This window comes from Dermochelys coriacea, chromosome 23 (genome assembly GCF_009764565.3).
Source record: "Dermochelys coriacea isolate rDerCor1 chromosome 23, rDerCor1.pri.v4, whole genome shotgun sequence".
Taxonomy (NCBI): domain Eukaryota; kingdom Metazoa; phylum Chordata; order Testudines; family Dermochelyidae; genus Dermochelys; species Dermochelys coriacea.
In genome coordinates this window covers 8,713,015-8,724,829 of record NC_050090.1, presented here as the reverse complement: position 1 = coordinate 8,724,829, position 11,815 = coordinate 8,713,015, and the positions used below count along the sequence as shown (strand labels likewise).

General features: G+C 44.6%; 1 protein-coding gene across 1 annotated transcript; it reads right to left on the bottom strand.

The window, feature by feature from the left end:
• Nucleotides 1-975: 975 nt before the first annotated feature.
• Nucleotides 976-8,236, bottom strand: LOC122457269 (butyrophilin subfamily 1 member A1-like). The gene is made up of 4 exons (XM_043501302.1): nt 8,158-8,236; nt 5,759-5,779; nt 4,595-4,621; nt 976-1,659 (listed from the first exon to the last, which is right to left on the bottom strand). The coding sequence occupies exons 1-4, from the start codon at nt 8,219-8,221 to the stop codon at nt 1,133-1,135; spliced, it is 639 nt and encodes a 212-aa protein (XP_043357237.1). The 5' UTR covers nt 8,222-8,236; the 3' UTR covers nt 976-1,132.
• Nucleotides 8,237-11,815: the final 3,579 nt, after the last annotated feature.

The following is an 11,815-nucleotide window of genomic DNA, read 5'->3' as shown; positions in this document are numbered from 1 at the left end:
GGATATTAGGAAAAACTTTTTCACTTTTTCACTAAGAGGGTGGTGAAACACTGGAATGCGTTACCTAGGGAGGTGGTAGAATCTCCTTCCTTAGAGGTTTTTAAGGTCAGGCTTGACAAAGCCCTAGCTGGGATGATTTGACTGGGACTTGGTCCTGCTTTGAGCAGGGGGTTGGACTAGATGACCTTCTGGGGTCCCTTCCAACCCTGATATTCTATGATTCTATGATTCTATGATTCTACACTGTAGCACTACAGACCTGCAGATGCACTGTTTCAAAATGTAGACATGCCCTAAAGATGTGAATTAAAAGTGGATTAGCTAAACTGCATTAAAGGCCTGTATGGACACTTCTCATTAAGGGTAGGTCGATATTTAAAACACTGACAGGTGGTAGCTATGTCAGCGGGAGAAGCTCTGCCATTGACATAGCACTGTCTACAAAGGGATGTTAAAATTGTTATAACTACATGGCTCCAGGGTATGGAATTTTCACACCCCTGTGCGGCATATTTAGACATAAGTCTGTTGTGTAGACCAGACCACAGAGTTAAATCAGTTTAGCTTAATTCACTTTGAGTGAATTCTCAGAAGAATTCTATCTTGCTGGGAAGTGTCAGGAAGATTGGATAACTTTATGGGGGAGGTGGGTGTGTAAAAATTCTGTTTATACTGGAAATCTATCTTCAATCTAAATTTTGTTCCAGCCACTGCGAACTTCATAATACAGTAAAATACCATCCCAAAATACGGTTATTAGTGAGCTAGCCATGTTATCTATCTTTTATTATAGAGGAAAATGCTGAAATTAGCAATGAGATTCTTATTTTGCCTCTGAGGTGAAGCTGCCAATAAGGAAAGTGTGAGAGAGGATGGATGGTGTTTTCTTCTTTTTAACATCTGCATCAAATTCCCCAGAAACACTGTGCTAGTCAAATATTGTATTGGATAAAAGTCGCAAGCAAAAAACCAATAGGAAATGAAAACGTTTTATTGCAAAACATGTAATCAAGACAGCATGACAATGCACATTTTTTTTAAAAAAAAACAGCTTTTTTACATCAAAATACATTCATGAAAACCTTGATTTCAGTTACACCAGTATAAAATTAGCATCAGTGCCATGTTATATTTATTTCTCTTTAATTGAACAAATTCTCATTGTTGTTTCTTTGTGTGAATTTTTAAAGAACGGATAAACCTCTCCTGAGAATGAACAATCATTATATGTGAACAACACAGACATGTCAGTTACACTGAAAAAAGTCACCTGCCTGTCTTGGTAACTAAGATAAACTCCAATTTTCTTGGGCTTTTTCTGCACCATGACCCGGGTCCATGGGTCTGTTTTTGCCCAATAATCTCTCCCACTCAGACCCAGAGCCCAGAATCCCTCTTTAGGGGACAGGGAGAGTTTTCCTTTTCTCTGTATTGATGTTCTGGCCACCCCCAGGTCCCAGTCAGTGTTGCTCACAACCTCCACCTCCCAGTAGTGCTCTCCAGAGGAGAATCCTTCAGAGCCCAACACACAGACAATTGAATCGAACCTCTCTGGATTTGGTGGAACTTTCTGAGGTTGGGCTTCATGTGTAAAACTCTTCTTATTGTCAGCAATGGAAAGGTTGGGGTGGGCCGTGATGCTGTGAAGAGTGATATCATCTACAGGAAGAGAGAGTTTTCTTTTTGAGAACCACTCCTATAATGCCAGTATGCACTGGAATAGGAGGGAAATATACACTATGAGCCTTCTCCTGCACATTATAATTACTCATTAAAATAAAGTTTATCTACTAATTATGTCTGGAATCAGTACCCCAAGGTTCTGTTCCCAGCTCTGCTGCTGTGTGACACTGGTCAGGTCACATAAGCTCTCTGATAGTTGGTTTACTCCTCAGTAAGCTCAATATGGTGCCAACCTCATCAGGTGCTAGAGGGTATTTTACAATTATTTGTAAAGAGTTCTGAGATGGTCAGCAGAAAATTGCTGTAACATGCAAATTATTATCTGCACTATCTTCACTGTCAGATCACTATGTCCTTACTCTCCTCACAGCATCATTTTCATCACCTCTCACAATAATTATTATAATCAGCAACATCCCCATAAGTCTCCGTTATCACCAGAGCCAATGATCCCACCACTGTCTTTGTAATGGTGCTCTCATAAACCTGATTGACTCATTCCTGACCATGCCTGTCACCACTGTTCATTTCCAGACCGCGCCAAGGAAACATCTATACACTTTCGTGCTCCACACCCTTCACTTCCTCACCCTCACGTCCAGCCCCGACACAAAGTGGTGGGACGTCCTGCCACCTCTGGAGGGCGAGGAGCCCCAGTGGGCCAGCCTATATTTCACTTTAGTCCCAAGACCCGCTGGGAATATCAGTTGGCGGCTCCTTCACAGGGCCATGAGCACAGGCGTGTACTTGGTGTGGATTATCCCTGTCCCAGATATCTGCCCCTTCTGCGGCGTGAGGGAGACCCTGGCACACATTTACCTGGAGTAAGCCAGGCTGCAGCCCCTATGCTGGCTCCTCACAGATATCCTGTTATGTTTCTGGCCGCACTTTTCCCCTCACCTCCTAACCTATGCACTCCCTATCTGTTGCCCCACAAAGTCACGGGACTTCATGGTCAACCTCCTCCTGGCCCTGGCTAAAATGGCCATCTATAAAACAAGGGAGAGGAGGTTGGCCGACAGAGTCTCCTGTGACTGTGGGGCCTGTTTCTGATCCTCCGTCCATTCGCGCATCCGGGCAGAGTTCCTCTGAGTGGCGTCCACTGACTCCCTTGACACCTTTGAGGAGCAGTTGGCACTGTCCATCTCTGGTCGGTGTCCCCATCAGCTAATTTGTTTGACCCTTTGAATGCACTCCTGTCCCTGTTATTTCATTAGCTGTCCCCTGAAATCACTTGGTTTCCAGATCCTGTGGATCCTCCCCTTAGGCTGACGGGGGGCCTTTAGTAGTGGGCAGGCTTCTGCCCGCCCACTTCCTGAATCCCAATAGGACCACTGCAGTCCCCATAGTGGTCCCACCACCACTGCATTATGATTCTCATTTCAGTCCTCATTCCTGCCACCACATCATCTGTGCCTTCATTGTGGCCCAAATCCCAAAGTTCCTCCTTAGGCACTTCTGAAAACCCCGCTCCAAGTAAACACTGAGGCCCAGCTCCTCGAAGGTATATAGATGCCTAATTCCCATTGGGATCATTACTTTGGAGGAGCTGGGCTGAAATAACTTGTGAATGCAGGTCTGTCAGAGGGTAGCTGGCCTTCCCCTGACAGGCTCCATAAGGGGGCATGAGGAAGCTCAAGTTCACCTGGGAGTAGTTACCTCACTGAGTAACTGGGGGAAAGGAATTACGCAAGGAAGCACCAAATATTGATAAAAGGTTAAGGGTCTCAGTGAAAGGGGGAACTCCTGGGGAGAAAGGCAGCAGATAGAGATGCAGAGGGATTGCAGAGAGAGGATCCCTCCAGAACACTGGGGAGAAGCTGCTTGAGAAGCCAACACACCAAAGAGAGAGAAGCAGAGCAAGAAGCATGGGAAGCCTCCAAAACAGGAGAGGTAGGAGGTAGCTCAGGGAGCTGTAAGGGACTAAGAAGGACTGGTTATGGCTGTTCCAAACAAAGACCATGAGATGGAACCCAGTGGAGTGGATGGGCCCAGGTTCCCCTACCTACTCCAGACAAGGAATTTGGAGAAGGCGGCTCCAAAACATGGAAATCTAGGGCTCTCTAGCCCCACTAGAATCAAGGAACTTCCAACTTCCCATTGTCCTGAAGGGGACTGAGACTATTAAGGACTCAGCCAAAGGGCTAGACAATGAACTTGATGAATACAGAATTGAGGGTGGAGGCATAAATGGGGTGGAGTTAGGTGGTGTAGCTCTCCATCCTGCCACAGTGGTTAGCAGTGCTAACAAATATAGCCCCATATACAAGGCCCCATTGAGTTGCAATGAGGTTTGTGCTCTGAAATCGGTTAGATGTTTTTGAAAATTACACCATCAGTCGTCACTCAGGGAAATCTCTCATTGGGGCTGATTCTGAACTGACTGTTGTAATTCAGGAGTAACTCCATGCAAGTCAGTGAAGTTACAATGGTGTGAAATTGGTGTAAATAAAGTCAGAATCAGGCCTTGAAATTAGTTTAGGAGCTGGGAACGACCTTAGGAGCTGTGTCTCTGATAAGAACAGGTTGTGTTTCTAGTTTGATTATAAAAAGAAAAGGAGTACTTGTGGCACCTTAGAGACTAACAAATTTATTAGAGCATAAGCTTTCGTGAGCTACAGCTCACTTCATCGGATGCATTTGGTGGAAAAATGCATCCGATGAAGTGAGCTGTAGCTCACGAAAGCTTATGCTCTAATAAATTTGTTAGTCTCTAAGGTGCCACAAGTACTCCTTTTCTTTTTGCGAATACAGACTAACACGGCTGCTACTCTGAAACCATAGTTTGATTATAGTATCAAACCTGCTGATTTCTTTAATAATGGAATAGAGTCTAATATATTGAGGTTCTCATACTGCATCTATCACCATAGTATTAGCACCTCTATCTAAGTGCTGTGTATTGTGTTACCTGAATTGTTCCGAGCCCTTCTCCATTCTGAAATGAAAGTAAGAAAACAACAGACATTGAATTAAGAGAGGCATTGACTGTAGATTTCCTCCCCCCAGCAGCAGCGAAGTTCCAGATTGAGGGCAAGTGAGGATGCCAGACACAGTATGGGGTGATTCCTTTTGCAGGAGTTAATATTGACAAAAATGACCCTTGAATGCTCATTCTCTCTCTCTCTCTCTCTCTCTCTCTCTCTCTTTCACATACACACACATGCATGTTGCTTGTTCTGAGCTAAGATTAGAAACCAGGGTAGGAGTCCGGCTCTGGCTGAGATCTGTTCTGTCTGTCTTGAACCTCCAGTCAATGTGTCATCTCCCCATGTTCCACACTCTCCTGGGCTTTGATCACCTTCTAACTCCATCTTACACATTCCCCTCTCACTTGAACAGAAAATGAACCTTCCAGTCCACACCCACACTGTTTCCAACCACCAGAGGCTGTATTTACAGCAATCTGGCTCCTCCTAGGCAGGGCATAGAAGGACAATTCCCTCCAATGTGTGTCTACATTGCAGCTGGGAGGTATAATACCCAGCATGGGTAGACATATGTGCCAGCTCTGTTTGAGTTAGTGCGCTAAAAATAGCAGAGTGACCATGCTGGCTAGGGTTAGCTGCATGAGTACAATTCCACCTGACCCCTAGGTACATATTCAGGCAGCTAGTCTGATCTGCTACTTGTCTCACTGCACTTACAGTGCTATTTTTAGCATGCTAACTTGAGCAGAGCTGGCAGGTGTCTATCTACTTGCACTGGGAACTACACACCGCAGCTGCTGTGCAGACATACTCCAGCTGTGGCTACTGAGGTGTTTTGAATCCCATGGCTGTCAAGGAGACAGTGGATCTGTCCCACCCCTCAGGCTGATACAGACAACGGGGAACAGGCCACATGTTCTGTGCTGCCTGGTATGTGTGAGCAGTGTGGGGAGCTGCAATGTGTGTGCCTGGAGCACCTGTATTCCCTGCTATTGATGGGGAAGGAAATGGACTGTCAAGATCTCTTTCTCCATCAGAAGCATCCAGGGAGATGGAGGAGAGACAGGAAAAATGGCCCCTCTCTCCAAATATCCAAGCAGTGGGAGTGGGGACACCAGCAAGGGTGTACATAGGTCTTCACTCACCTAATTCCTTCTTCATTTCACCTGGAAAAAAACAAAAACAATTATTACAGCCTTTTAAATTCTTGTTCAGTGTTTTCCTTGGTACCATGCATCAAAGATTACCAGTAAATGAATTAAATTGTGCAAAATCCATGATGACTTAAATTAAAAAAAAAACTAGAGAAACTAGATAGCCAGATAGCTGGAAGAATTTACTGTGATGGTGGTTTATGGTTTGGATGATTAATTTTACAGATATTTATGTGGAGTGGGGAAAAGTGTGGAGTTCAAGCGGTTTTGAGATCCGGGTAAGGGACTGCAGCTCTGCAGAGCTATCTGAGCCCTTCTTCCACATAGAGGAAGAGGAATCTTGGATGCTCTGCAGATGATATGGGTGCCCTATTTTGGAGCGGAGGTGGGGGACACTGTCCTCTCCCTATCTCTGTGCTGAAGATAGTGTCTGTTTAATCACTGGTACCAAGAATGTTGATGGCATCCACATTGGACTCAATTGAAGATGTTGAAGGACCTCGAATAGCAGATGGTATCAATCATTCCACTGACTCCTGAAGTAGTGGTGTGGTTGGCATGGACAAACAAGGCAAGTCCATTGCTGCCCTGCAGGGTTGAAGGCACCAAAAGAGGCAGTGTCACACCTGTGTCTGTAGGTACTCGATTCGACAGCCGTTCCCCAGATGGATCCAGAGTCAACAGTATGATACCATAAAACTTACACCCCAGTACCAGGGTGACAGGCCAACTGCCCAATACAACCCTGGGTACCACCTTGGGTACCATGTAGTCATCTTGAGGCTGTCTTTGAGGATGGAGATGATGAATCCCCCCTTTCCCCAATCTGTCTTGAGAGTCCTCTTTCCAGGTGGTTCCTGAGACATAGAACAACCTCCCTTTTTGAGGGAGAATCAGAGTCCCAGGGTCTGTCATCTGCCACTTCAGAGGTGGAAGGCAGCTGAGGGTGATTAGACCCAGAGGCTATGGAGGCTCCTGATGCCAGCGCAGGCCTCATGGCTCACTCCACCAACTGCTGCTCCAGACAAGGTCTCCTTGTGATCTATGTTCTCTTTTTAAAAGAGCAACTCTCTGTAATGTGACTCACTCCTGGGCAGAGCAAACAGTGAGTGTGTGTGTCACGGTTGGGGATAGAGACCCCACATGACAGGCAATGCTGAAGCCCGGAGAAAAGTGCATAACCCTTGTTGTTGGGCACCACAAACCATTAAAAACAGCTAACTATAAAAACTACATTAAATCTAAATTAGATGTAGGTTCTACCTCGGACAACTATTAAAAACTATTTACAAAGTGAAAACTCAGCGACAGAGTGATGCAGAGAAACAACGTGAAGAGAGAATGTTCACAGGGAGCTCCGACTAAGGCCAGTGGTGTTAGGAAAGAACTGATGGGGTCGGGGAAGTGCCATCCTTATATGGCCTCCAGAGAGGCCAAAAGAAGGTGGTAAGCACATGCACTGCCCTGACAGGTACTGCTAGGGGAAAAATCTCCGGTGCCAGTGTGCTTGGCACAAACATACTTGAGAGGAATACATGTCTGCAACCACCCCAAAAAGAACTAATAGTTAAAAAATCTCTGACCAGGATTGTGTTTTATGGGGACTCTCTCTTGGGGTGAAGGGGAGAATGGCCCATAATCCTCACACATATCCAGCCCAGCCCAGCCCCCGGCTCTTTCTTTCTTTACATACAGTTCCATGGATCTGAAGAAGGAGCTTTGAGTACCAAGAAAAGGGGCAACAGAACAGAAAACATGTTTATATCTCCTTCCATATGTGGGAAGGGGACACACACCCCCCGTGCGCGCGCACACACACACACACACAAATACTTTGGTTCTGGAATAGCAGACCCTATAAAACACTCTTAGGAGGGAGAGGGTCTGAAAATGTTTCACAAAAGAAATTGCACCGGTTTCCATGCTATAGCGTTTCAGAGACCACCTGCCAGTGGAAAGTACTCTACAGCTCTGAATTTCAACTGCAAAACTTACCCACCTTCCTCTAATTGCAAAAGCAGAAAGATCCTGATTAGAGCCAGTCAGAGAGACCTGGAGCCACGGATCCTGGGCTTCCCATGGCGCAGTTCCACAAGCACTGAAGCTCATGGCAAGCACCTTTTGACTTCAATGGGAGCAAGGTTGAGTCCAGAGCGTCAGTTTACTGAAAATACCACTCTGGAGATCATCATCTTTAGACTGAAATATATGACTCATTGCTCTGACCTGTGTATTTCCTCAGTTAAAAAAAGAAAATCAAACCATCCATCCAAAACTAATAACCAAATAGGCCTCTCAACAGTTAATAAAAACCTGCCTCCACCCCTTCCATCAATGGGAAAAAGGCTGACCCTTCCCCTTCCAGGCTGCAGAGGTCAAAGGCAGCTTACCTCTTTCCTCCTTGAATTGGGCTGCAAAAAAAAAAAAAAAAAAAAAAGGGACACATTTCAACATATGCAGTTTATTTTTATCAAATTAGGGGCCCAATCCTAAACCCAGTAGTCAATGGAAGTCTTGCTACCGAATTCACTGAAGGAAGAGTCAAGTCCTGGATTAAGTGATGCTCATTTTTTTTTCCTGACACCCCCTCTCTGCCCCCATGAGATTGTCTAGATAAATGGAACCTTAATAATTACTTCATGAATTTGTTCTGTGAAAGAGGCACAAGGTCAGCAGATGTTACATTAAGCGGTATCATTTTCCTCATGTATCTGAGTGTAAATGACACACAGCTGGTGCAGGCTTACTGATTTGCTTCTGCAGGGCTTCTGGACAGGAAACGTTACAATGATATAAAATGTTTATTTTTCAAACCAGGTAAAAGTTGTACTTCATTTTCTCTGCTAAAGCTTTCATGATATTATCAGATACATCACACTAAATATGCAGAGGTTGAGAGCAATTGGAAAATGCAGAATCAAAGAAGTGGGTTTTGCATGTAGCTGGGGAACCTGAGAGGTTTGGACCATTCTGGTTTTGTGCAGGATTGAGTTCTGTAGTCTAAGTCCACCTTCTGTGCAGGTTCATGTTGTCTCACAAGCCTCCCTCTATTGGCTGCCAAGGTTCAGGGTCCAGGAGAATAGGTGTCAGTGAGGGTCAGAGTCTCAAAAAATAGATGGAAAGCCATTTTAAAACGAAAAATCAAAAATGTTCCATTTTAACAAGATGGAAACAGAAAGCTTTGACTTCACTGAAACACTTTCTTTCTTTCTTTCCTTCTTTCTTTCTTTCTTTTTCTCCACCATCCCTCTGCAGTAGACAGAGAGAGGGCCTGGAGCACTGTGACTGGTTTAAGACCTGAGGCCTGAATCAGAGGCTGTGAACCAAAGTCAGGCCATGTATTGAAGAAGATGCTTACAAGTTCACTGTGAAATATATGAACTTGGCAACGCTATTGCTAGTGTACTAGGTACAAGATATTTATATAAATAGAGTACACCTACTACAGATACATCCCAATCTAATACAAGATAAGGTGGCTTCACAGAATAGGGATGCTTTGTTCAACATATCAAGATCAAGGGGAGGTAAAAAACAGATGTCATGAAATGCATAAGATGGTACATAAGTTGTTTATCCTAGTTGTTCGGCACTTAACAAAAACCTTTTAAATATTTCTTTTCAAAATACACATATTCCCATGGAAAGTTTCTGCAAATCCCTTCATCTAGTGGTGAATACACTGGGCCAGAAACCAGAATCCCTGGGTTCTATTTCCTGCTCAAGCAAACATTCCTTTGTGACTATCATCACTCCCCTCACAGGGGGATTGCCAAAGAGCCTCCTCTGGGTGCTCTGCACAGGACATGGGTTACTGGTTTGGGGGAAGCTCTCTGGGGAAGACTATTCTCCTCTCACCCCTGAGGCAGCAGGTGGAGTGCCAGCATGGCCTCAGCTACTATAGCACAAGCACTGCTGTATCAACTCTCTCCTGCTGCACTCCCCATCCAGAGATTTGTCCTACTGAGGATATGTTCAGTTCCAAGAGCAAGTAGATATTTTTGCTCTCAATACATTTGTTTTACTGTTTATCTTTACCAGTGTTTTTTTTATAAAAAGCCTGCCCCTTCCACATCCCTCAATGGGGAAGTGACAGACCTTATAATCACTTAAAATCTATTTTTGTAGTCAATACATTTGTTTTACTATTTATCTTTACCAGTGAGTTTGCCTGAAGTGTTTGTTAAGGGTGCTTGCTCCGGTTTGAAAAGGGCTGGCGTATATCCACTTTCCATTGATGACGTGATGAACAAATTAATAAATGTGCACTGCTCATCTTGAGCAGTGCAATAGGTATATTCCTGAGGTACAGTGCGGGGAGCTGAGGGGATTTGGCTGGGGCATTTCTCTGAGATTCATGAGTGGCTATGGGAGTATTCATGCAATCTAGCTGGTTGTGGGGTGCCGCATGCTGTTCTGCTGAGTGATAACAGGGCCTGGAGGGGTTTGCTGCTTGTCACTAAGAAAGCATTGTGAGACACAGCCCAGTCTGGAGAATTAAGGGTGGGCACAGCACTCCCACATTCCCAGGCTGAATCCTGGGGATCCTGCCACACTCATCCTTACCTTTCTCCCATTGCTTTGCAAAAGCAGCCCCATCACAATGCACCCCTTGATCTATCTTTGTTTTTTGATGCATACTGAGTTAACGAACATTTCTTTCCTCGGACCAGTCCCACTCTGACACCCCCACCACACCCCTATCAAAACAGAGAAACAAACCTCAAGTGGAAAATGCCCAAATTCCCCTGAGTCCCAACTGAAAAATTCACCCAGCTCCCGCTCACCATAGAAACAGAGATATCCTGACTCCTCAGCAGTTATAAAAAGCCTGCCCCTTCCACATCCCTCAATGGGGAAGTGACAGACCTTTCCCCCCTCCAAACTTCACGTCAGTGCAAACTTACCCTTTTCCTCCTTAAGTTTTTCTGCAAATAAAAACAAACAGGACATTTTTCAATATGGGTACTTTATTGTTATCAAATTACCAGACCAATCCTGCTGACAGGGTAGTCAACGGAAGTCTTGCCACTGGATTAATTGAAGAAAGCATCAAGTCTTGGATTAAAAACGCCTAGATTTTTTCCAACACAGCTACGCTGCCCCCACATGGCTGTGCCACTGAATGGAACCTTAACAATGTCTCCTTGGCTGTGTTCTCTGAAAAAGGCACAGTATCTGCATTCTGATGTGTGAGGGAAGAATTCCCACCCCATCCTCCACATCAGTGGAAGTTCAAATGAAAGGCCCTTGAAGTTCCCAGCAGTTTCAAATCCAAGGGGATGATCTGGCCTTTCACTCTCAAGAGTTCCTGCTCGGGTCAGGGTATTAAACCCCACAAAGTTCGAGAACTAGCTGCTAAACATAGACAAGATTCTTTTCTTGCTTTAATAAATTTCAGATGAAGCTTCATGGCAACAACTAATTAGCAAAAAAGGAGATTTGCTTTGTGAAAGAGGCACAGGGACTGCACATGTTACATGAACAGGTAACATTTCCATCTGAGTATAACTGATGCGCAGTGAGGGCAGACTTACTGATTTGCTTAAGTAGGGCTTCTGAACAAGAAATGTTGCAATTATATCAGAATGGTCATTTTTCAAACCAGGCAAAAATATACTATACTTTCTCTGCTAAAACTTTCATGACATCATCAATATATCAGAGTAAATATGCAGGTGTTGAGAGCTATTGGAAAAGGGAGACTCAATGAGGTGAGTTTTGCATGGATCCTTACAGGTGGGGCCATTCTGATTTTGTGCAGGTTTGAGTTCTGTAGTCTAAATCCAGCTACTATAGAGGTTCATGTTCTGCCTCACATGTGGAATGTAGTAGGTATCAGTGGGGGTCATAGTCATAGCCGGAGAAGCATCTCTCTGATAAGAAGGCGAGATCTTATGGGAAGTTTTGAATGTTAATCCAGAGACCGTGAATTGTACTCCACATTCAGTGGGAAGCAAGTCTTTATGGTGTTCCTACTTAGCCTTAATGTAGGTATAAGCCTTCAAGTCCAAGGCTGCAGATTGAATAAATTCTGTACTTGGCACA